Raw genomic sequence first — 26,473 nt, 5'->3', positions numbered from 1 at the left:
ATGGATGATTAAAAATCATTGATCTTGACTTTTGAACATGATGAATCATTGAGATCAATGATACAAATCGTCAAGATCGACAATTTGAATGATAGATCTCAACGGTCAGATTAAGGGGAATAAGGAGGCAATAAGAAAGAAAGAAAGATTTTAGTGATTATGTTTTTAAGATACGACTGCAAAACTCAAGGTGCATTTAGAAAGACATCCTTACAACATGATCTATTAAGTAATTTTCCCATAAATTTAATTTTTAAACAACGACCCTCTTGAAAACTCTAGAAACAATTCAATATCGAGGAATTATATAATCAATGGCTCAGCCAGTTGATCCCATTGTTTCCTTTCACCCCTCTAACTAACCCCATGTCTTGATTGTTTTGCAGGGCCTCGAGTGAAAAAGTTTCTTATAGGTAAACATAACGATCAAACTAATTTCTTTTAGGGTTATTTGGAAATGCTTCCTCACTTTTTGGTCAATATTAGAGAGATACCACATATGTTTTCGAACTGGGGATATGCCTGTTTGACCTAGGCCTTCCATAAGAGACTAACATAAAATAAATTACTTAAACACCTGCATCTTCAATGTCAAGCGGATTTTCATGCCAAAACCAGTCATCTTCATTCTACATTTTTTCTCTAAAACCAGTCAACTTCAACTAGTAAAGTTTTTACCCTCTCAAGCTTAAGATCTTATCTTCCTCAACCTTTGTTGTAAGAACAAGATAAGAGTTTTTGAAGAGTAATAGAATTTTGGGTAGAAAAATCAAAGTTTAATGTCATACAATATATTGAGTACTAAGATATAGTTAACAGTAGCGTTTAACTACATAAAAATTTTTAAATAGAGTTTTTCAGATTGAATTCATAAGAAATAGTTGACCTAAGCATTTAAGAGCTTAGGAGATTTTTGCCTTCTTCCTCAACCTCAAAATTCTCCCTCTTTCAAACTCCAAGCGCAAGGTAATATTTTTGGAGGACAATGATGGACTTTTGGTTAGAGAAATGAAGGAATTTTTACAACATATTGAAGATGATGGATTGAAGAAGAGGTTTTTCGGGAAGATTAGGTTCAAGAAGTTGAAAATTGTTGAGTTTAGTCCCACATCAGACATTCATTGCCTTATCTCTTTCCTTATAAGCTCTTTGGCCTCTCCACTCATTACAATTGGTTTAGAGTTGGACCCCAAAGCAATTTGTGTCCGATGTGAGGCTAAATGCAACAAAAATGATTGATTTTCAAGATGAAAAAGTCAAATTTTAGGTCATTTATTTTCAGTCTCTCAAACAAAACCTAACTCACTAGGGGCATAACATATCATCAATTTGAAAACACAGGGAATATCTGTAATATTGACCAAAACGTGTGGGCACATGCCTAAATAACCCTTTCTATTATGGTTTCTGTCTATATATAACTTAAATTATCTTTCTTATTCTTTTTCCCTCTTATACATTAATTTATCAAGCTTCCAAATATAAATTACAATCTCATTTGTCCTTTATTTATCTACAATTGCAGCAATATTGGTTGGAGTTATTATTACAGCTACATTGGTAGTCATACTCTGTTGCTTGAGAAGAAATATTTTTTCAAATAACTGGGCCTTGTGGAAAAAGAAAACAAGGAACACTCAAAGTGTGAAGATGTTTTTAAAAAATGAATCCCTGATTCCAAAGAGATACAAATTTTCAGAAATAAAGAAAATTACTAACTCCTTTAAGGACAAATTGGGCCAAGGAGCTTTCGGTGCTGTGTTCAAAGGAAAGCTAGATGATGGGCGTGAGGTGGCTGTGAAAGTCTTGAAAGAATCAAAAGGTAATGGAGAAGAATTTATTAATGAGATTACAAGCATTAGTAGGACTTCCCATGTTCATGTTGTCACTATACTAGGTTTTTGTTTCGAGGATTCTAAAAGAGCTCTTATCTATGAATTCATGCCCAATGGATCTCTTGAAAAATTTATATATGATAGAAATCCATTACAGAAACATCCTCACCTTGAATGGGAGACATTATACAAAATTGCTATTGGCATTGCTCGGGGACTAGAGTACCTGCATCGTGGTTGTAACACACGAATATTACATTTTGATATAAAGCCTCATAACATTCTTTTAGACCAAGAATTTTGTCCAAAAATCTCTGATTTTGGGCTTGCGAAATTGTGTCTTAAGAAAGAGAGTATCATATCAATGACGGGTGCTAGAGGAACTCCAGGGTATATTGCACCAGAATTAATTAATAGAAACTTTGGAGGAGTCTCACACAAGTCAGATGTATATAGTTATGGAATGATGGTGCTCGAAATGGTTGGAGGAAGAAAGAATATTGATCCAAGAGTAGAAAATATTAGTGAAGTTTATTTTCCACATTGGATCTACAAGCGTCTCGATACATACAACGATCTTGGACTACATGGAGTTACAACTGCAGAGGATGAAGAAATTGCACGTAAAATGATTTTAGTAGGATTATGGTGCATACAGATGGATCCATCACATCGACCAGCAATGAATAGAGTGTTGGAGATGTTGGAAGGAAGTCTTGATGAAGTGCATATTCCCCCAATGCCATTTTTTACTTCTCCTTCAAGACCACCACTAGCTTCTTCAACCACCACAACTTTATGAAATTGTTATTCTATTAAGTACTTGAGTATTTCTTTAACTTGAGAGAAATTATATATCGCACATCACCAGATGGAATTCATTTGTAATTTATACTTTTGCTAAACATGTTATGGTAATTTTTTTTTCTTTTGCACGAATAGGTTTATAGTAGATGTTTAACAATAAAAAAGAATAATTGTACTTTCCCAATACACAAAATAAAGGCTCCACTCACCATGTATATATATATATTAAATCTTAGGCTCTAACACAAGCCTAACTTTTGGTCCTCTAGGCAGGGGCGGAGCCATGATTTTCTTGTTGAGGGGAAAACTATTTTTTTCCATTAAAGCACGTGAATTTGAGGTGAAAATTCATTGGTTTTGTTACAGGTTGAAGAAAAGGGTATTTAGGTCACTTATTGTTAATCTATGATACAAGACATGAGTCAAGGGGCAATGGAGGCAACTACCAAATATCTAGCAAGTAGAGGGGTTCTAATAAACCCAGAAACATGAATGGGGATTGGGGTGGGAATGGGGCCAAGTGCCAAAAATTTATGTGGCAAACCCAAAATATCCAATTATCAAGGGGGCATTGTGATTTTTCTTAAAATTATGGGGACAAGTGCCCCCATTGATCCCACTGTAAATCCGCCCTTGCCTCTAGGTGTGGCCTCAAGCTTGGACTGGTCCATGAACCATCTTGTTCATTATTTACCATTATTGACTTATTTATTTTAATTTGGAATGTTAATATGTAATGGTACTGGAAGGTGCCATTTAGCTCAATATTAAAAGGCTTGAGGAGAGTTGATCCCATGACCAAGGTTCAAAACCCATTGAACCCATCTTTGCCCCATTAACCACTAGTCCCTTGCTTGCTTAGCTAAAAAAAATGTAATGGTACTGCACAAGTTTAATGATTGTATGAACATTGTCAACTAATAGCTAAAGCCTTAGTGAGAAAGTCATCAGATCCTAAACATGAGAAATCATGTTCATTTAATTATTACTAGAGTTTGCCCATACTTATAGCATGGGCATCCTTTCGGGGTTAAAATCATAAAAAAAGGAAAGATTGTAAGGTAAGAGGGGTATTATTGAAAAAGTTGGGAGGAGCGGAATGAAAATAAAATTGAAGGGGGAAAAGATGAAAGACAATTGTAGACTTGTGAGACTCAAGAGTTTGAACCTCATCTACGTGGGTTTAGGAGTCACCACCATTCAATGTTTTAGGTGTGAATTAACACCAAAAGTTGTTTTAGAAAAACTAATTTCTTGACTTTTAGTAACTCACATCAATGGCATAAGGATGGTCTACCTAAGAAATTAGGAGTGGAGGTTTGGTTGAGGGACAAGGAAGGTGTTAGGCACTTTGTCCCACCCATCAAGTGATGGTTATGAAAGGATGGTCATAAATCAAATGAGAAAGCTATTTTATTTTTCATATTTTTGAGGTTAGAAGAGATGGAAGATAGGTTAAAAGTCCAACGGACTATAATTTGGCCTACAAAAAATTTGAAAAAGGAGTGATGAGCAGGCCATATAGAAAAGTATATGCGTGGTGTCCCTATAGCGGTGGATAAAATTATCCGCTGCAAAAAATGTATCTAGTTGAGACAGTTGCGAGTAAACTAGACTAATTCCTTGAAAGGATATGGCTTGAGTGACATGTATCAGAACCCAAAATACACGATTAAATACAGCCAAGTAGTCCGTTCATCAAGGAGAAATATTACAGATATAACTAGAAAATTAGACTGAATCCTACCAAAAGTGTTCCAATAATTCTAGGATTCTAATACAAGTTATACTCTCAAATCAATTTTGTAAGTGATTATTATTATCACGAAATCTAGTGCAAGACAAAATCAAAAAGACAAAAAATTGAAATATCCTAATCCAAAGTGGATATGAAGATATTTACAAGATTTTCATGAAGAATTATTAATGTGAGAAAAATCCTCAAAGTCTATAAATAATAAATCCAATACACAAGTAAAGAACTTTTGATTTATTCTGTAATTCATCCTTCATGCTTCAATGCTAACTTAATCATCAAAGGGTCTTGATTTTGAAACCCCTCCTAAATTGGAGATTTTTTACAGGGATCAAGATTGAGATATTCATCATGATACGAGTTTGGGGTGAGGTAAATCTTTTTTCCTATACAATCAATGGAATTAGGCCAGCTCAATCAAGGGCATACTACACTTATAAACTCCCTTAAGGACATACTCTCGAAAAAAATCTATGAGTTGACTCTTGTCAAACTATGGTTCTATCTACCATCTTAGAGCTTCTTGTACGTGGATTATATATAGGGATGCTATTGCACTTTTCCTAATGAAATTTTCTTTTACTTTCCATCAATTTAAAAGAAAAAATAGAAGAGAAAATCCCTTAATTTATCAAAATGTATGAAGTCTAACCAGTGATCTTGTCACCAAAACCCGAAGTTGAAGTCAACGGTTTATTGGATAAAAAATAAGACTAATGATAAACTGGCACGCTTGACATGGCATGTGAATAGATCTTTTCCTTCTCTATCTTGGAGAAAAAGATTCATATCTTTGTTCACTGCCACGTCAAGAATGTCACTAAGAGCATCAATTTTAGATATGATTGCAACCTGGTTGGGTTGGAGGGTAAACCCAGGCTCAACCCAAGGAGTAAAACCCTCAAACCGAGCTCAACTGAACTCAACCATTAGGCCTAAGTTCACTAACCCAAGTTCAACCTACGCTTGATATTATAAAATCGGGTTGAGTTCGGGTTAGCCCAAATTTAGATAATTTTGAGTTGGGCTCATTAAATAATCATAATTTCATTTTGATGAGCAAATAAGTTTAATATTTTTAAAACAGATATAAAAAATAGAAAAAAAGACTTTTAGTAAATAAAATCACATACAACCACTACAAAAACAGCGTCTTTTTGTGGTAGAATGTTAACGGCATTTTCAAAAAGTCGCCTCTATTTGTTAACCAACAACAGCAGTTCCAAAATAACTGCTGGGTATACAATACAAATAACAGCGTTTTAATAAAAATACCATTAATTAATTTGATTAATTTATTAAGGTATAATAACGATTTAGCGGCGGTTACAATGTGCCGCTAATACGTAATAAATAACGACAGTTCTTACATAACCGCTAGGAAAACCATACAAATAACGGCGTTTCTATAAAAATGCCATTAATTAATTCGATTAATTTTTAAATGTATAAAAAATGATTTAACAGTGGTTGTTATGTGCCCCTAATTGATAGGAAACCACGGCCGTTTCTACATAACCGCTGGGAATACCATAAAAATAACGGCGTTTTTAAAAACGCCATTAATCAATTCGATTAATTTTTAAATGTATAAAAACGAGTTAACGGCGGTTATGTTGTGCCCTTAATACATAAGAAACAATGGCAATTTCCGCATAACCGCTGGGAATAATAAACAAATAACGGCGTTTTTATATAAACGCCGTTAATTAATTCGATTAATTTTTAAATGTATAAAAAATGATTTAACAGCGGTTGTTATGTGTCGCTAATACAAAAGAAACAACGGCAGTTTTATAAAACTGCGGCTAATACTTATAAATAACGGCGTGTCTATAACTGCCGTTAATTTGATCGATGAAAAAACAATGGTTTTTCAAAATACGGGTTAGAGGTTTTGGATTGAGCTGATTTTTTGTGAAGATGGTCACTATGATGAGAAGATCATCCTCACAAAAAATCAGCTCAATCATAAACTTCTAAATCCATCAAAAGTAATTTACAAATTATTGATAAAAATTGGCAAAAAATCGACGGTAGACATTCTAAATCACTTTTAATAGGGTTAGAAGTTTCAAATTGGACTGATTTTTTTTTCGGATGATCTTCCCATCATAGAGATCATCCTCACAAAAAATCAGCCTAATCCAAAACTTCTAACCCATATTTTGAAAATTTATTAATGTTACATTGTTTTTACATATGTTTTCCCCTATATATATGTATAGGGAAATGTTAAGAAACAAACATTTTGGTAAAACATTTTTCAAAACATGGGTGGTTAGAGGTTTTGGAATGGGCTGATTTTTTTGGTGAGGATGATCTCTGCGATGAGGAGATAATCATCACCAAAAATCAGCCCATTCCAAAACTTCTAACCCCATCAAAAATGGTTTACAAAAAAATGGACGGTCCACGATTTTTCAACTTATAAACATAAGGCTAGAAGCTTTGGAATGGGCTGATTTTTGGTGAGGATGATCCCCTCACCGTAGAGATCATCCTCATGAAAAATCAGCCCATTCCAAAACCTCTAACCCATGTTTGTGTATTAGCAAGCATGATGTGCCGCTAATACACAAGAAGCAACGACACTTTTCTATTAAACCGTCGGCAATACTTAAAAATAAAGGCAGTTTATGGAAACGCCATTAATTGGCTCGAATATTTTTAATGTATAAAAAAGATTTAACTTATGAGTTCCCTGGGTACTCCCCAGATCACGAGTACTGATAGATATTCGGTCTACCAATCAGCCTTCTTTAATAGGGCACTCAATTAATCTCCTTTCATATCGATTTTCATTAAAGGACTGGGAAGGTGTATTACCGTTGGGATAACGGTGCTGTAGCAGTGGTAACTGCAGTAGCACCGACCGCAATGGGAACAGTCTTCATGTGCCACTAATACACATAAAACAACGGCTTTTTTCTTGATAATCGTCGATAATTTAATCCGATCATTTTTAAAAATTAATTAAATTTATAAAGTATGTTTTACAGCGTTTTTTAAACGTCGGTAATTCAATCTTTAATGGTAGTAATTAACGATTCGTCGTTAACACATTTAGTTTGTTGGGGTATAAGCGGCAAAATTTTTCTTTCGACAGATCAATTGACTCAACTCCTCATCTCGACCGAGTCATCCAAAAAATGAACCACCTTGGATTAGAAATTGAACCGAATTAATCGACTATATATATTTTTTAGGAGATGTATCTTAAAAATACTTATATGTTAAATATATTTGGATAGTTTTATATATTCGAATCCTTATCGGATACGGATTCGGATATTAACATTTCGAATTTGATAATATCTGAATCAAAAGAATATATATATTATATTATTTTATTTGATTAATTTTTTATATAAATAATATAATAAATAATAATTATTTTTAATAATGAAAATAATTATATTATCCTATCAGATATCGAATAATATCCAACTCGAATTCGAATTCAGATATTAGATAAAATTTTTGGATTTGAATATTACTACCTCCGAACCAATAAGCATACATCGACAGCCTTAAATGGGATTAAAAAAGAGAGTTTCTATTGCCACACCAACTTTTGTTAATGCCACCCAATTCATATGTAAATAAGGGAATTTCTATTGCAACACTAACTTTTGCTAACGCTACCCAATTCATATGTAAATCAGAGAATTATCTAATTTTTTTTAGGCGTTTTGGTTGTGAACGGCCACCAACACAGCAACACCGACAGCAATTTGCGGAAATCGTTGAAGAATCGCGAATTTTTGGCGCCAACATTTCATTTTATTTCCTCTCTCCCTCTTACACTGTACATCTCCCTCTTTCATTCCATCTCCCTCTCGCACTCTCTCTGTCTATAACGCACTCTCTCTGTTAATCTCCCTCTTCATCTTTTTTATAGTTTTTATCCCTAGAAAAGGCGTAGAAGCTCAACTTATTGTGGTTTTTTTTACCAAGGCTCTCTAGATTTGAGGTTTGTAAAGGTTTTGCTTTTTAAACCTCATTTACTATGATAAATCCCATTTATTACGTCTTGAATGTTATTTTTTTCGTGAATTTTTGAGTTTTTGTTCATTTTCTTTATAGAACTATGGATGTTTTTGGTAAAATTTTTACTTGAGTGCTAGGTTTTGTGTAGAATCTTGAATTGGGTATGCTTATACAGGTTTCAGAAAATCTATGGAGGAATTTTTTGATTTTTGGTTAATAATTAAGGATTAAGTTTTATGGGATTTGTTGTGTTTCTGATAATTTGATTTTTAAAGATACCCAACTTATATGGGGTATTATTGAACCAGTTTTTTTTTCATGAATTTTGGAGTTTTTGTTCATTTTTTTTATATATAGAATTACGGATTTCTTTGGTAAAATTGTTACTTGGATGCTGGATTTTGTGTAGAATCTTGAATTGGGTATGCTTATACAGGTTTCAGGAAATTTATGGAGGAATTTTTTAGTTTTTGATTAATAATTAAGTGTTAAGTTTTATAGGATTTGTTTTGTTTCTGGTAATTTGATCTTTAAAGATACCCAACTTATATGGGGTATTATTGAACCAAATTTTTTTTTTTTCATGAAATTTAGAGTTTTTGTTCATTTTTCTTTATAGAACTATGGATTTCTTTAGTAAAATTGTTACTTCGATGCTGGATGTTGTGTAGAATCTTGAATTGGGTATGCTTATATAGGTTTCAGGAAATTTATGAAGGAATTTTTTAGTTTTTGATTAATAATTATGGGTTAAGTTTTATGGGATTTGTTTTGTTTCTGGTAATTTGATATTTAAAGATACCCAACTTTTATTGGGTATTATTGTTTACTAGTTTATGTTATAATGTGAACTTGTATCTACTTCTTGAGGGTTGGAGTTTTCTTATTTGTTTAGTAATTTGAGTTATTGAAATTAAAGTTGTTGCTTATAAGGGTTCCACAATCAATTGAAACTTAGAATGTTAATTGGTATGCTTATTTGGTTAGAAATGACAACTAATTATTTAATTTATTTTTCATATAATATATTGTGTGCTAACTCTTTTGTTTATTGCATGTCTTAGATGGACCCTTCAGAGGATGAGTCAAGTCCATTACAGCATGAGACCGATGAGGGGTTGTCTGGATCCACTACCAAGAAAAGAAGGGGTCCAATAAGGTGCTTGAGCCTATTTTCTCTCCCACCAAATAAAAGGCTAAGAATAGAATTTGATCAGGCAAAACAACCATTTGGAAAACATGTGCCAAAATGTCTAACTTTTGTGGGGTTATAGTTAGAGACCCACGTATGTTTCGTTTAGATGTTCAATCGTGGAGAAAGATTGATAAAGATGACAAAGAGCGTGCATGGCAAATGCTACTGGTAGGTTACATATGTTTTAACATAATTATAATACATTTTATTTTTGTCTTTACTGGAAACTGTTAGAATGATATAATATTTGATTGGCATGTTGATATATATAGGAAAAATTCGAAATTGTCGGAGAGAATCGCTCATTTGTCATGAAAACAATGGGTAGGAAATGGAAGGACTACAAGTGCGGTCTTAAACGTACTATTTACGATGTGTACGATGATGATGCAATCCGATATGAGCATCGTCCCGATGGTGTTCCTAATGAGCAGTGGGCAGCACTCATAGATTATTGGAATTTAGAGTTACATGCTTAATATTTCAGATTTGTTACCATTGCACATGATATTTTTATTAATTGTTTTTCCTTAATACAACGTCGAAGTGAGACAAATAAGAATAATCGCTCGCAGCAGACAATGTTACATACGTCTGGTTCAAAAATCTTTGCTTGCTTTCGCCACGAAGAGGTATTATAAATCATAATAATATTTAGTTCATTATCATTGTCCATTTAGTATAATCATGTAATTAACTATTATTTTCTCATCAATGTCTTAATAGAAAGATAAAAATGATACTGGCATACCCCCCAACAGAGTTGAAATGTGGATAAAGACCCATTCTCATAAAGATGGGGTACCTGTTGATGATGATGCTGCTATCAAAATAGTAAGTGCAATTACATTATTTTATAGAACTCCAAAAAGTTATATAATAATTATAAAATTTACATCATCACTTTTTGTAGAAGGAAATGCAAGAAATACTCGAAAAATTACCAGAGGGCTCAAAGGATACAAGTGGACCTAATGATGTACTTAGTCAGGTCATGGGTGCAGAGAGACCCGGTCGAGTTCGTGGATTTGGGTTGGGTCCGACTCCCACAAAGTTGTGGGGGTCATCATCTAGTCAGGACTCATCCTCTTCCAGGAATAGTGAAGAGATAACCATGTTGAGAGAGAAGATACGAACATTAGAGGAGAATTTGGCTGGTGAAAGGGCGGAGTGTGAGAATGAGAGGTCATCCTTGGAGCATCAACTTGATATGGCTAGGAATGAAATAGAGAAACAGAGAGAGGTCGATAGGATTGAGGTTGAGCGGCTTAGAGAAGTCGATAGGATTGAGTTTGAGCGGCTTAGAGAAGTTGATAGGATTGAGGCCGAACGGCTTAGACAGGCTGATAAGGATGAAGCCGAGTGACGAAGACAAGCTGATAAAGTTGAGTTTGATAATCTGGCACATATGGTAATGAACCTATCACGATGTGTAAGTAAAAAATTTATATTTATTTAGTTTTTAGATATATAAACATGATATATTTGATAATCTGATATGTTTATTGTAGTTTGGCGGCACGTTCCCTACTCCACCGGGCTGTACATTCCCAACTCCACTGGACTCATCGACACAGCCGCCAAATGATTGATGTGATGCATTTTTTTGTTAGAAAAACTTCTGAATGAGTTAGTTTTATTAGTTTTATTAAGTGAATCTTGTGTTTTGGATAATGGTCTGTGATACTTGCTTTTTGAGACAAACTTATGATTTTGTTAGTTTGCTTACTTATGAAAAACTTATGATAATGGTCTGTAAATATTGAAAATTGGGATTGTGTCCATTACTAGCCTAAATAGATGAAATGGACTGAAAGATTCAACAAATCAGTAGGTATGACATTCTCATCCTTTATGTGTGCAAGTTGTTTGCATGAAATGGATTACTACATAGACTTTTTTACCTATGTATATTTTATAATTTCTTTTATAACAATTTTTTTTTTGTTAGCTAACCCCTTTTTAACTCCATTAATGTAAAATTATATGTTTTACATTGCCGGTCCCAAGCCCGGATAAAGGAGGAGGGAAAAGGGTGGTCCCAAGCTCGGATGACTATTGGAGCTGGAATTTCAGTTGTCAGCTATTGATAGTACAAGGTTTTTGGAGAGGTAACTATAACTTTGAACTATTCAAGTATGATAGTTTAGAACATATATAATGCTAGGACAGTTTAATGGTATTACTTTCTTAGTTATTCCTTCTCTTACTATCGATTTCTAGAATAGGGTAAAATATTGATTTCTTTACGTCTGTATATGTTGGGTGCCCTAGTGCTTGTTATGCATCTGTACACATTGCTTTTAACATTCTTCTTTCATTGCAGTTCATATCTTCATTTGGCATTTAAAATGGTTGTATCAGTTATTTTTTTTGTGTGGGGGCGGGGGTGGGGTCTCGTGTTAAAACTTAAAAGCTAGCTTTGGCAATTTTGTGAAGCTTAGCTAGGAATATGCATGGTGTTGGAGACTAGTTTATGTTGAACCAAGTATTTATTTTGTGGTATCTCCCATCATGTTCTTCCTTCAGAAAGGTTATTATTGTTTTGGCTTCAGACTCAACCTCTTTCTTATCATGTATCTTTTTTCATTGAGATTAAAGGTTGGAATCACCATATAGGGAAAATGCAATAACAATGTACTTAAATATGCCACTTTTTTATATGGAAAACTCCTACTATTTGCCTTTGCTTGACCAATGACCCAGGTTGAAGTGAAAGTTGATGACTCAAGGAAAGTGTCCAAGGAGGGTGTGCTTGCCAATTGTTCGATTGAGGCTATAGTATACGACTCTGGGAAGTGGTTTGAATGTGATGGAAACATTGATCTGCTTTCATCAGATGTAGCTCATATGGAACTAATTCCATCCCCTAATGCAAGGCTTGGTTTTCATGGATATGTACTTGGGGGGAGACTGGAAATGCCTAAGCTTTGGTCTACAGAGCAGGTGGAATCTTCCCTAATTTAAATTCTCTTTTATCATTTTAAGCAATACTTTGTAAAATATATTACTTTAATATTATATAAAGGGTTGTTGGATCAGAATCATAAGAATTGGTGAGGTTTCCATGTCTTCTTAATAAAGGTTAGATAACAACTATCAACCTGTCATAAAGAGTACATGGCGAGTGCATTGCTGTGACATTCTCTTGATCACATAGATATTATTTATTTTACTATTGTTATATCCAAGTGTTCTGCTATTTCCCAACCACCTGAACAAAGGAATAAAATCTTTTGTACTTATAAGCTATGTGACAGAGGCATGTGCATGTATGTTGATGGCTAACATTGATGCAAGTATGAGACACTCTGACCCATAACAGATAAATCATATAGTTCCATATACCAACCAGCTATAATCGACCATAGTTCCATACAATCATTCAGCCATGGTCCATAGTTCAGGACAACCAGAATTTTAGAAGGAAAGATCCTAGAATTTTGATTCCCATGCTTCCATGTGGGCTCTTCCCTATTTCTTCCCTCCCCTTTTTATCTAACTACCTCCTCTCACCATTTCAAACAAATAAGAAAGCAAAAAGGGGAAGAATAGACCAAAAATAAAAGAAAATACAATATTTTAAATTTCCTGTTAAGAAAAAGGAGTAAAATGAGTTTACGAGTGCTTACTTCAACGGCAGAGTTAAACTTTGATTAATAAGGCGTAGGCACAAAGGATGCACCTCAAGGCATGTGTTGTAAGCATTGGTTCAGAACAGATATCTTATTTTGGTTCGTTGATGTTGAAATTATTTGTGTTTCCTTCATAATTTCATGGTTGTATTTCATCTCTTGCCTAATGCATTTGATTTGACCTTTTGCAACCATGATTTAGTTTCCCTTATGAAAGCAATTCTTGTCTTGAGACTTGCCTGTTTGCATTCATGAACAGCCAAACTTGTACACTATTGTTATCATCCTCAAAGATGCATCTGGCCAGCTAGTTGATTGGGAATCGTGCCAAGTAGGCATACGACAAATATCAAAAACCACAAAGCAACTCCTAGTTAATGGGCATCCGGTGATAATGCGAGGTGTCAACAGACACGAGCACCATCCACGTCTAGGAAAGACAAATGTGGAGTCCTGTATGGTTAAGGTGACATCTTTTACTTTTTTACCTGTTCTTCTTTGTGAGTAATTTTTTCTGCACGCCATATAACCTATGCAATCGAGTGAAATGATTCTATATTAGCATCTTGTTGAGATTTCCATGTATTATTTCGCTTGTAGGATTTGGTTTTATTTAAGCAAAACAATATCAACGCTGTGAGAAACAGTCATTACCCCCAACATCCGCGATGGTATGAGTTGTGTGACTTATTTGGTGTCTACATGATAGATGAAGCCAATATTGAGACCCATGGTTTCGATCTTTCTCGACATTTCAAGCATCCCACATTAGAACCGATTTGGGCTTGTTCTATGCTAGAGCGTGTCATAGGCATGGTGGAGAGGGACAAGAATCATGCATGCATTATTTCCTGGTCATTGGGAAATGAGTCTGGATATGGACCTAATCATTCTGCTTTAGCTGGTATCAGATTCTTTTTATCATTCATTATCGTTTTTGTTCTATTTATTTGGTTATTGTTTGACAAATTTTTTAACTAAAGGTTGGATTCAAGTAAAGGACCCATCAAGGTTATTACACTATGAAGGAGGTGGATCCAGAACCACATCTACAGATATAGTCTGTCCCATGTATATGCGTATCTGGGACATAGTGAAGATCGCCAAGGATCCAACCAAAACTAGACCACTAATTTTGTGCGAGTATGTTTCTTTTTCTATGTTTGCGATAACAATGTATGCACTCTACCTGGTTATATAATTTTATTTCTCTATATGCTGACAGTTGAGTCACAACTCCATTGTAGGTATTCACATGCAATGGGGAATAGCAGTGGAAATATTCATGAATATTGGGAAGCAATTGATAGCACATTTGGTCTTCAAGGGGGATTTATATGGGAGTGGGTTGATTAGGTGAATTAAGCTCTTAAATCCTTTAGAACATGCAGTAGCAAGACTTACTTTTTTTTCGACTCCCCTTTCCAGAGTTGTGGTCCCTAAAAGGTCAAAGTTGGTAGGTGCACTGCCTGAGTATACTGTTCCTTTGTAGGCTAAACCAAAGAAGACACTATAATCACACCCTTTCTCACCAATGATTTGGAATATTTTTGCAGCCAAACACCCCCTTGTGTTCTACCCATCTCTATGGTATTAGGATCTGAATCCATCCACAAGCCCCTTGAAACTCAGAGACCTAAACAGGGATGACTAATGAAGATTTTGCAACGAATTTTAAAGACTTAGTACTGTCAGTAAAATTTAACGAATCACGTGAAAAGCTCATTATATCCTTTTAAGCATGGTCAACTTTTCTTTTGGTCTTCAAAGAAAATTGAATTTCTTCTATGTTTTGCTAGTAAGGATACTATTAAATTGGAGGCATTTACAGATCTTTTTTTTCCAATGGTGTTCAAATGTTTTTTGTTGATGATAATTGACCAAATAAGGTTCATTTGAGAGCTATCCAGCAATTTCAAATATGCCACAAACTACAAGTGCCTTTTAGTAAGTTAGCCCCATATTAAACATGCACACAAATGCAATATTGGTAATATATAGATGTCATATTGGTTGCATAATAATTCATTTAAACTGGAACCTGGGATACTCTAGCATTTTTATGTCAGGTTCATTATAGAGGATGCATATTTCAACGAAGTAAAATTTGCAAATTTTATATAGGGACTACTGAAGGAAGGTGGAGATGGTACTAAGCACTGGGCATATGGAGGGAACTTCGGAGATACCCCTAATGATTTGAACTTCTGTTTGAATGGCCTGACATGGCCAGATCGAACTCCTCACCCTGCATTAAATGGTAATTCCAATTTAATTTATATTTCTCATATAAGATTTATGCATAAATGTAACTTTTATTTTAAGTGTGTCCATGTGTTTCGACTTGTTTTTTAGCTAAGCACATGTTTTGACTATCTTTTCTTTAATCACATTGTTTGCTGATGTCATTACTCATGTACTAAATTACGGTTTTTAGAAGTTAAATATGTCTATCAATCAATAAAGATTTCAATCAGGGACAACATACTCAAGGTACATTCATATTTCTCTTATTTGTCAAACTTCTCCAAACATGTGAATATCATTACAACTGCCAATGAGATGCTTTTTTTTTGCAGATAACGAATGCAAACTTTTTTGAGACAACACATGCATTGGAGTTTAGCTGGATTGTTCATGGGGATGGTCTCAGCCTTGGATCTGGGGTACTCTCTCTTCCAGCAATAGAACCCCAAAGCAGTTATGATATTGAATGGGAATCGTCTCCATGGTATCCTTTGTGGGCATCATCTTCTGCAGCGGAAATACTTTTAACATTCATCGGAAAACTTTTGTACCCCACACGCTGGGCTGATGCTGGTCACGTCGTCGCTTCGACGCAAGTCCAGTTACCTGCCAAAAGAGAATGTCTTCCCTATGTATGTGCTGTTCTCATTACTTAAATAGATGTTTACAATTAAGGTTATAAAATTTTCATATATTGTTTACAGATTATGAGTGTACATGCTTTCTAGGTTCTCAAAATGGTAGATACTTCTTTGCTTGGTGAGTGTCTTGGTGATACCATCAGGGTGAGCAAGCAACACTTATGGGAAATAAACATGAATGCACAAACGGGATTGATCGAGAGTTGGAAGGTAGTTTTTAATATTGAATTTTGTTACTCTGTTGCTTCAAACTCACCCCTGTTGTTGCTGTTCGCAGATATCACCAATCAACAACATGGCTTCGGCTACTCTCTTTGTAGCCAATTCATCTCTTCAGGTCCATTTTTTTTTTTTTGCACTTATAATTATAATGTGTTGTTCTTCATTATTTTAGTTGCTCAGTTAGTATTATATGATTAAATTTGTTGTGTTTTGTTTAATCTTTAATGGGGTGGTGTGTGGGCAGGCCAACGTGGGCAAGGGACTCTCCAAATTCTCCAGCCTCCGCAATTCCTCTACTTCTCTTTCTTTCTCCAGAAAGGTCTCGGATGATTTTTTCTCTGTCATCGCTTTTCAGACCTCGGTGGTGAGTTTTCTAATTTAATTAATTAGATGGAGTACCCAAATTTAATTGCTTCTAGTTTAAAAAATGTCGACACCATTGGATTGGAATTGGAATATCTCATATAATTTCTTTTTTTTTTTTTTTGGTTCTACAACGGTTAAAATACATTACACGTGATACAATCATCCCATCTATTTTATAAATCTTCTTCATCTTTGTAATTTCAATCGTATTTTCTCATATCAAAGGTAGGATACCCATTTGGAGGAGACACCATATCAGTGACAAAGGGAGTGGTGTCATGGATAGAGGTCTAATTGGTTACCACAAACTTTTTTTGGCCAAGCACCATGACCTTTAAATTTATTTATTTATATATATTTTTTTCCTTTTATTAATGAATTGCATCTCTCCATCTATTTTTGGTGCTGGTTGGCTTAAGTGGAGGTGCGCTTTTGAGAGTTTTATTTTTTTCATATCAGATTACATCATATGCTCATGGTGCATCAGACTTGCTGGGCATTCAGATTGATGCAGCAATAAATCCTGGTTAGTGGATGTTTTCAACTTTATTTTTCACATATTTGAAATAATCTAGTGCCATTGCACCATAACCTTTATTTTTCACATATTTGAAATAATCTGCATCCAAGAAACTCTCAGAACAAAGCAAGGCAATTAATTCCCTTGTTAGGCTTCTGAATACGGATTCAAAAAGGAAAGTGGAATCAATTTTGCTGAAGCTCTGAGATGATAATGAAGACAACATTATTCATTCTGCTAAAGCCAACTGGTTTAAACCACTTGTAAATCGGCTTGATCAAGGTTTGAAGCTCCTTTCCCATGAAATTTGGAGTTAAAATGTGTCGATTTCATAGTTGTTAATCATGAACCGAAAATTTCAGATTCAAGTTTCTATTGAATTAAAAAGAATTCATTACTTGCAACGTAGTTTACTCATTCAAAGATTTTTCAATAGTGGCATAAAGTATAACACAACGGGTGCCCCGTGCTCTCATAAATGTTGTAATCTGTTATTTTCTCCATGACAGTCCATTGTTCTTCTTGATGCCTTCAATAAAGATAGAGCTTCCTTACCCCAACCACTTTTAAATCCTCCACCATTGGCTGGATTGCCTGTTCTTGCTCCTCCAGATCCTCGCACCCAGGATCTGATTAATGAGAAGCTGAAGAAGGCGAAAGATCTTGGTAAGTCCATTATTTGATAAGCTTATGAGATTGTAATGTTTCTTGTATTCATTTGAATTTCTTGAGGTATTATCATGGTTCAAAATATTAGAATGTACGGTCGATACATATTAGTATCAGCCAAGACTAATACAACAAATAGACCAGGAAACATTCAATATTTCGGGTATTGAAAGCGCCCTCGATCCGCGGGGTGCGCGGATCCGCTTTTGACCCTTGAGGTTTGGGAGTCGCCACCTAGTTATTACGGTCTAGGAACCGTTCAATGACTCTAAACGGATAAAAACTAATCTAAAACCAAGAAAACTGAATTCGGGGATCATGTTACGGGATTGGAAGGTGTTAGGCACCAATCCCGCCTGGCCAAAGCCGGTCTCTACTAAATTCCCAAGTAAATTACATTGCTAAAACCTAGATAAAAATATAAAATAAAAAAATACCTTTCCGATGCAAGGACTTTACTCCCTCAGATCTAACAAAAAAGCTCCTTGTACCGTGCTCCCTTGCTACGTTCTGCTTCCGGATTTGACTTCGGATCTCCGAGGCAAGGTATCTCCTTGTTTTTGAATCTGAACTCTTCAAGTTCGTTGCGGACTTTGGGGGTGTTTTTAAAAGGCTTTTGGGTGTTTTCTAGACTAAAATTGAAGGAGGGATGTTAGCTAAGGAGTTGGGACTCCAAAACTAGGGTTTATGGGGGGCTAGGGGAGCTTCTAGACCTACTTCTCTTAGGGTTTATGATTTGATACGAAAATAGGGTGTGAGCACCTCTATTTATAGATGTTTTTAGGGGTTGATTTGGATAGAGTTAGTGTTTAATTAGAGATCTTTTAATTAGAGTTGTGTTTTAATTTGACTTGTTTTAAGTAGAATTGTGTTTTAATTAGAATTGTTTTAGGTAGAATTGTGTTTTAATTCAAATTGTTTTAGGTAGAATTGTTTTTAAGTTAGAACTCTATTAGATAGAGTTATTATTTAATTAGAGTTCTATTATGACTTTTGGTCTTATTTGATTGACTTTTAATGTTTTGACTTTAGTCTTAATTGATTGACTTTCAATATCTTGACTTTAGTCTTATTTAATTGACTTTAATTTTGACTTCAGTCTTACTTGATTGACTTTAATACCTTGACTTCAGTCTTGCTTGATTTACTTTAAATTTTTGGAGAAGGCCCCTCCATTATTTCTTTAATTCTTTGGACCCCCAAATGGAGGGGTCCTTAAAGAAATATCTCACGAACCCTCAACGATTTTGCCTGAGAGTCCGATTGATCGATTTTTTAGGTTCAAAATTTTAAATTAATTTCATTAATGTTTAAATTTAATTATTTAATATTTTATTTATTAATTTTGAATTTTTTAATTATGAAAATTGTGAAATTACCGTTTTGCCCCCGGAGAGGACTTTTCACGTTTCAAGTCGGTTTTTGATGTTCTAGGATGTTTTAGAATCAGTTTTTCGTAAGGAATTCAATGAGAATGTTGGTTTGTGTCATTTATGAAATTTTTTGTGTGAAACGATCATGAACTTTATGAGGGGCATTTTCGTAATTTTGTCAAATTCTGTGAAAATTGGCAAAATGATTTATTTGGTTTCGATTTGTTATTTTATGTGTTTGAGAGAGTTTTCCTAAGCGTAACGTAGGCTCTAGGGTTGTTTTGATGTCAGGGGTATTTTAGTAATTTGGTAATTTTTAGTGATTTTCATCGTGAAGCTTCTTTTTTATTTGCAAGATGATGATTTCTATGTTTCTGGGGTCGTATTTTCCTAGCGTAGCGTGGTTTCTAAGGTTTTGTCAGTTCGAGATACCTCATCTGGATTTCTGAAACATTTCTGGTAACAAAGTATAGCAATGGAATACACATCCATCATTGGGAATCCTTGCGATCGGGTTGACGAGTTGATTAATCAGGCGGATGCAAAAATGGGGTGTCTACAGATGCCCCTCTTTGGCAGAGGGTTGAAACAAACCAGATAGCAAATCTATTTTGGTAGATAGTGCGATATCCGAATGCCAAAGCTAGTGACAGTTCATTTTGCAGCCTGATTCAGCAATTCGTCAGGGTGTTCGGATCCTTGAGAATAAAGCTCTCCCCGAATCAAAAGGTTGTCAGGTCCTTGAGCGCAAACTCTCACTGACGGTGTCAGATCCTTGAATTTTAGAGAATTCTCCCTGACTAAAAAGTGCAAATGTGCAAGTGTGTGCACTGTGTGAAACTGAGTAAAACTTGAGAATAAATTGAGCATAGTCTGAGTATAAACTGAGCATAGTTCCGAGAAAACCCTCGGCGGCATCTGAGCATAGTTCCGAGAAAACCCTCGGCGGTATCTGAGCATAATTCCGAGAAAACCCTCGGCGGTTCCGAGAAAACCCTCGGCGGCATCTGAGCATAGTTCCGAGAAAACCCTCGGCGGTATCTGAGCATAATTCCGAGAAAACCCTCGGCTGTATCTGAGCATAATTCCGAGAAAACCCTCGGCGGTATCTGAGCATAGTTCCGAGAAAACCCTCGGCGGTATCTGAGCATAGTTCCGAGAAAACCCTCGACGGTATCTGAGCATAATTCCGAGAAAGCCCTCGGCGACATCTGAGCATAATTCCGAGAAAACCCTCGGCGGTATCTGAGCATAATCCAAGATAACCCTTGGCGGAGACTGAGCAAAATCCAAGATAACCCTTGGCGGCAACTGAGCAAAATCCAAGATAACCCTTGGCGGCAACTGAGCAAAATCCAAGATAACCCTTGGCGGAGACTGAGCAAAATCCAAGATAACCCTTGGCGGAGACTGAACAAAATCCAAGATAACCCTTGGCGGCAACTGAGCAAAATCCAAGATAACCCTTGGCGGAGACTGAGCAAAATCCAAGATAACCCTTGGCGGCAACTGAGCAAAATCCAAGATAACCCTTGGCGGAGACTGAGCAAAATCCAAGATAACCCTTGGCGGCAACTGAGCAAAATCCAAGATAACCCTTGGCGGCAACTGAGCAAAATCCAAGATAACCCTTGGCGGAGACTGAGCAAAATCCAAGATAACCCTTGGCGGCAACTGAGCAAAATCCAAGATAACCCTTGGCGGAGACTGAGCAAAATCCAAGATAACCCTTGGCGGCAACTGAGCAAAATCCAAGATAACCCTTGGCGGAGACTGAACAAAATCCAAGATAACCCTTGGCGGAGACTGAGCAAAACTGGCAAAGGAATGAATGAATTTTGGAGAAAACTGATTAGAACGAATTGGAGAACGAATAAATCTGGAAGATAATGAATCTGGAAGAGAAATGATTGATTCCAAAAATGACTGAATCTGGAAAAGAATCTGGAGAACGAAATAATGTTATATCTCCTATGTGAGATCCAATATGCTTTTGTTTGAACCTCAAGGATTTATCAAAAAGTTTTATGAATTTAAAACCTGAGTTTTTATTTCTTTTGAACCTCAAAAGTTTTTCGAAAGAACTGTTATCAAGAGGGTAACCTTAACTTTGGGGTTCCTATTATCTTTTAGGATTAACATTGCTCGAAGACAAAATGCCCCTAGTTTGACAATGACCATGGCCTTGAAAATAATTGAACACATCATAAAAAAATGCCCCTAGTATAAGGGGAAAAAGTTACATTAACAAAAGAAAGAAAATGCCCCTTGTATGAAGGTTTGAAATAATTGATTATCACGAGCGCAATAAAGACTCAACTTTTAATTTTGATTAATTTTATTGAAGGTTTTGAGTCAAGCTCAAGAATACAAAATTATTTCCTTTCGAGACTCATCATAGAATTCACCCTTATCTCCCTTTGTTCACTTGGGGTAGTAAATATTTTCAGATCGATCGTAGACAAGATACTTGTGGCTTCTGAGTCTATGCCTGGTTTAAGCTAAGTATTGAACTTGATTATTCGGACTTCTGATGTTTCAGCTCGGACCGCTCTCAGCTTGGGATTTTCTTCTGTTTTTCTTTGTTGCTTTAACTTTTGCCTAGATCGCCTTTTCAGGTTTTCAATCTAGCGAGCTTGCTCTAGCTTTTGCCTAGATCGCCGTTTTAGGTTTTCGATCTAGCGAGCTTACAATTTTTTCTTTTTTCTTTGCTCTAATTGTTGCCAAGGTCGTCCTTTCAGATTTTCAACCTTGCGAGCTTGCCTTAATTTTTGCCTAAGTCGCCCTTTTCGGGTTTTCAACTTAGCAGGCTTCATCATTTTTATCTTTTTCTTCTCTTCTGAACTTCTGGAGTTACTGTCTGATCATGCTTTGATATCTTCCTTGACTTTTCACACGGTACTTAGGAGGACTTTTATAGGTAAGCTTAGGACTGGGTATAAAAAAAAAAGGATTTTGAGGCTCAAAAACCCAAATGCCCCTTGTGTGGCATTTCTTTTTTTTCTAAATTTTATTTCCCACTTTGAATTTCTTTTTCTTTTGAATTTTCTTTGATTTTTTTATTTTTTGTGTGGGGAAATAGATTTTTTTTGATGTGGTCGGGCCTGAAGTAATTTCTCAGGTTGCCTATGTACCCCAGAATTTTGGGATCAGACCAAAACGTAGTTCGAATTTTCCCTCCCCTAGGTTAGGTAATCAGGCTAAGAAATAAAAGGCACAATTTTTTTTTTTTTGAAAAGGCTGCAAAGGGCTGAGAAATGAGATAATGAACTGGGTAGCAAGGAAATTGATTCGACCAAAGATGGCCTCCTTAAATGTAGTACCGTTTGATTTGGTCAAGGTTGATTGGTTCTGGTAACTCGATTCCATCATGATCTTGAAGTCTGACAGTTTTTTCGGGTAATATTTCATTGACGATGAACATATCTCCCCAATTTGGTTTGAACTTCCCTCTAGGGTCAAAGATAGGTGCTTGATTCTCTTTGAGTACTAAATCCTTGACTTGTAAGTGACGGGTCTTGATCTTTTTATTTAACTCACGGGCAACTCTTTTTTAATAAGCTTGCATGTGATACAAAACTCTTAGTCATTTTTCTTCGATCATACTTAATTCTTCATACCGTTGACGAACCCAATCTGCTTCTGATAATTGACTTTCCTTGAAGACCTTGAGATACGAGATTTACATTTCAACTGGTAAGATTGCTTCCATATCATACACTAGAAAGTAGGGAATAGCTCCAATATAAGATGGCATTGAAGTAAGATGTGCCCCTAGTGTGAATGGTAACTTTTCTAACTAATCCTGATGTGATTGACACATTTTCCTAATGATTGTTTTGAGATTTTTTACTAGCTGCTTCAACCTTTTCATTAATCTGAGGACGGTAGAGAGATAATGTGTGATTCCGGATCTTGAACTTTAAATATAGAGTAACAACTTAAGCTTTGATGTACAACCCATTATCAAATATCAATTCAAAAGGTATCCCCATATCGATTGATAATATGTGATTTACAACTTAAGATGTAGTGAGGATAGCACTGATACATTTTATAACATCTTTAATTCCATTGATATAGACGAGTATTTAGTCAATGTTGAACAACACTCAAGCTTGTACCTAACATACCCTCATATGATCACACGAACAAGTCTTTTGAAATTTCTGAGTTAATTCATTATCCCCTTGTGTTCCTCTAGAGATAAGATGGTTTCTATTTGAATCTCTTTAGGAATTTATTTCTGTTCTGAGGTCAATGACCCTTGCTTTCTTGAACCCGACTCTTATCTTCTTGTCTTTGAAGCTAGATTATTAGTTAATTCGTTAATGCGCTCGAGATATTCAAAAATTTCTTTTGTACGATCAATTCAGAAGGGGCGACAGACACCTCTATAAACTCGACGAACTAACTTGACTCAATAAGAAAGAGTAGACTCAATGTAAAGAAGACATGACCTTGCTAGAAAATGGACTCGAGCTAACCCAAAGGACTCATGACAACTCAAGATTACTCAAAACGGGCTTGATGAGAACTGAGACTTTGCCTACATCCAGTAGGATTGAAGCACTATGATTTTCAAAGAATAACTGGATGATGTTGAGAAATTTTGAGGTCATTTCTGACTGTTGACTTGATATTGACGTTTATTCTAACTAACCGGATTTACAACCCTATCTTGACGATGGACGATTGAGCTTAGATACAATGATAACCCTTAAACCTCTTTGAAGATGAATTTAACCAATTTCAGTGTCACCCCCTTGATAACATTTTAAATGAACCCTGAGATTTTATTGAATTTTGTGCACCAATCCATTAAAAAGTTCATCCATTTAATGATTATTCAGAAGAAAAACAATTTTACTACACTCTTGAAAAATATTGACAAATAATGTTTTCATTGAATAACAACTTCAAACATATTTCAATAATTTTTCATGCAAATATATATCTTTTGTAAATCATTTTTCCTTCATTTTCTTTTATTTTGGAAAATATTTTCTTCTGGAAAACAATTTTTCTTTGAAAAATAATTTTTATTTGGAAAACATTTTCTCTTGGAAAATCTTGTTCTTATGGAAAACATTTTCTAGAAAACATTTTTTTCTTAGAAAACATTTTTCTAGAGAATAACACTTTTTCTGGAAAACACTTCTTTTAGGAAACATTTTTTCCTAGAAAATACTTTCTTTTTCTTCTTTGAAAATTCGATTTCCATTTTGATTTAAATGGCCTGGTCCATCATGATTGTTGGATCGGGATGGACTGGGTCATTATTATAAAAGAATGGATTCTTTATTGGGTCGGTGCACCTATTTTGATTTTCAAAAACAATATTTTTGATCCTTGAGGACAATCATACACTCTGATCTCACCATTCACATCACTCACATACATTCATCCAACAACAGACATTCATTCAATAAACAACCCGGGAACACCCACGATAAGTTCGAGTCGTGACCTATGGGGAAGGTTTCTAGACTCTAGGCTTACTACGTGCAATGCATTTTTGTCTGGCCACCCTTGCCCAAGCACACCTATATACCTTTCGATACGTGGTGACTTGGTTTGATATACCGTATAGGTGATAATCTAAAACCTCAATTCACTTCTCTGAAGCCAAAAACAGCCAGTTTGATCTCCAGTTGAGAGGTGGCGCACAATGCTGAGCAAGGGCCCACTTAAATACCTCTCGTTTAGAATAGACGTAGTCTATCCCCCTCGTACAGTAGGGTACAGCGGGGCAAGATCTTGCTTAGGCACCGATTTTGACCAAGAAGTGCAATTGATATACTTAGATTACCTTTTATACCTATGGGTACGAGTCAAGAGTTGTAGCTTTCATAAATGGTTTGGCATCCCACGAGGGGACCGACCACGTATTAGTACTACGTTGGCAATCGGGACATGTGACTGTGTGGCTTACAATAGGAGAAAGGCTCAGGTCACCCCAGCATGGGTGCATCAATATGTCTCTCAGAATCACCTGATCAGACGGTATTGATGCCCCAGTTCGATATACCCTAAGGTACGTGACTGGAGTTGTGGGTTTCATGAATGACGTCGCATCTCCGAAGAGACCGGGCCACGCACTAGTGCCACGTTGGCTAAATGGGACGTGTAAGTGAGTAAAGCGGTAAACGTGCATGTGGTGTGTGCAAAGTAGGGTGGGGTGTGCCCGGGGCCTTTTCCAAACAAATGGGCCCATGGCCCAATCAAACCAATCATTATAACATGAATTATATGGATCTAAGCATCATTCCAATCACACAAACATTTAATCATGATCAACATTGTGACCAACATCAAACATGCATTCCCAATGATATTATGGCATATTAAATAGGCAATTATCATGAATTAATAATATGGTCCGAACCATGGAAATAAGCATGCACATCACCTTCATATACCAATCATGGTAGTTTATAGTCCCGATCATCGCAATATCTTGATAAATTTCATAGTCCAATCGAGGGTGTTTTGGGGCGACCAAAATAATTCGAAATTTCTAAGGGTATTGAATTGAAGGTATAATGATGATTGATGAGATAATGAGGATGGTTTTGTTCATTTATTTTTTAATTTTTTTCCAAAATAAATTGAGCCCAATCAAGGAAATTCAAAAAACAAAACAAAGAAAACTTGCATATATGTTGCTATTGGTAACACTTAGAAAATGACTTTGTTGTTTTTTGAACTCTTTTTCTTATGAAAAGAAAATCTCCAATCTTTTTTTTTATTATTTTGATTTTTTTCTTTTTTAGAAACAAATTAATTTCCTCTTTTTTTAAAAAAAAATTGATTTTGTTTAAAACAGCAGGATAACGTCGAGCTCAACAGCAGCTCAACGTCGAGATCACCCTATAACAGTAACATAATCGTCGAGATCATCAGGTTAGTCGTCGAGATTAATCGTCGAGATCAGTATATAACAGCAGCTAATCGGCGAGATCATCCTAGAACAACAGGCTAATCGTCGAGATCAGCCTATAACGGTATACCAGCATCGAGATCAGCCTTTAAAACAACAGGGCCACTGTTACCAACTCGATGTTGGGCCACTAATCGTTCTTGGTTACTCAGAACCGAGAGCAACAACCGAAACGAAACCAGCAAATTCGACAAAGTTATTTCAGAGAAAACGAGGGAGCATCAACCTTGTAAAAAAAAAAAAAAAATTCTGGGCGAACTCTTCTGTCATA

The 26,473-nt window shown here is 35.6% G+C and overlaps 3 protein-coding genes, 1 long non-coding RNA gene and 1 pseudogene across 5 annotated transcripts in view; all 5 read left to right on the top strand.

Annotated features, from left to right (window-relative positions):
• The window catches only part of LOC147394382 (PR5-like receptor kinase), a 70,663-nt gene that overhangs the window by 18,430 nt on the left and 25,760 nt on the right, over positions 1-26,473 (top strand). The window lies entirely within an intron of this gene.
• On the top strand, positions 362-2,704 carry LOC147394387 (PR5-like receptor kinase pseudogene; annotated as a pseudogene). Its single transcript, XR_015181656.1, has 2 exons — positions 362-413; positions 1,526-2,704. The product of XR_015181656.1 is annotated as a PR5-like receptor kinase pseudogene (transcript).
• LOC147394386 (uncharacterized) lies at positions 8,085-10,212 on the top strand. Its single transcript, XR_015181671.1, has 3 exons — positions 8,085-8,374; positions 9,456-9,754; positions 9,859-10,212. It is a non-coding gene; the product is annotated as an uncharacterized LOC147394386 (long non-coding RNA).
• On the top strand, positions 10,317-11,457 carry LOC147394385 (uncharacterized). The gene is made up of 3 exons (XM_086454592.1): positions 10,317-10,420; positions 10,500-11,018; positions 11,098-11,457. The coding sequence occupies exons 1-2, from the start codon at positions 10,355-10,357 to the stop codon at positions 10,950-10,952; spliced, it is 519 nt and encodes a 172-aa protein (XP_086310718.1). The 5' UTR covers positions 10,317-10,354; the 3' UTR covers positions 10,953-11,018; positions 11,098-11,457.
• On the top strand, positions 12,284-17,867 carry LOC147394384 (uncharacterized). Its single transcript, XM_086454495.1, has 13 exons — positions 12,284-12,532; positions 13,481-13,687; positions 13,822-14,125; positions 14,205-14,364; positions 14,469-14,577; positions 15,346-15,481; positions 15,659-15,714; positions 15,801-16,100; positions 16,197-16,319; positions 16,387-16,446; positions 16,576-16,695; positions 17,157-17,499; positions 17,727-17,867. Exons 1-5 carry the CDS (start codon positions 12,284-12,286, stop codon positions 14,575-14,577), a joined length of 1,029 nt encoding a protein of 342 aa, XP_086310621.1. The 3' UTR covers positions 15,346-15,481; positions 15,659-15,714; positions 15,801-16,100; positions 16,197-16,319; positions 16,387-16,446; positions 16,576-16,695; positions 17,157-17,499; positions 17,727-17,867.

Source organism: Akebia trifoliata, chromosome 9 (genome assembly GCF_017979445.1).
Source record: "Akebia trifoliata isolate Shusen 1 chromosome 9, ASM1797944v1, whole genome shotgun sequence".
Classification (NCBI taxonomy): Eukaryota; Viridiplantae; Streptophyta; class Magnoliopsida; order Ranunculales; family Lardizabalaceae; genus Akebia; species Akebia trifoliata.
The sequence above is the reverse complement of the archived record's forward strand: the minus strand, read 5'-3'. Positions and strand labels throughout refer to the sequence as shown.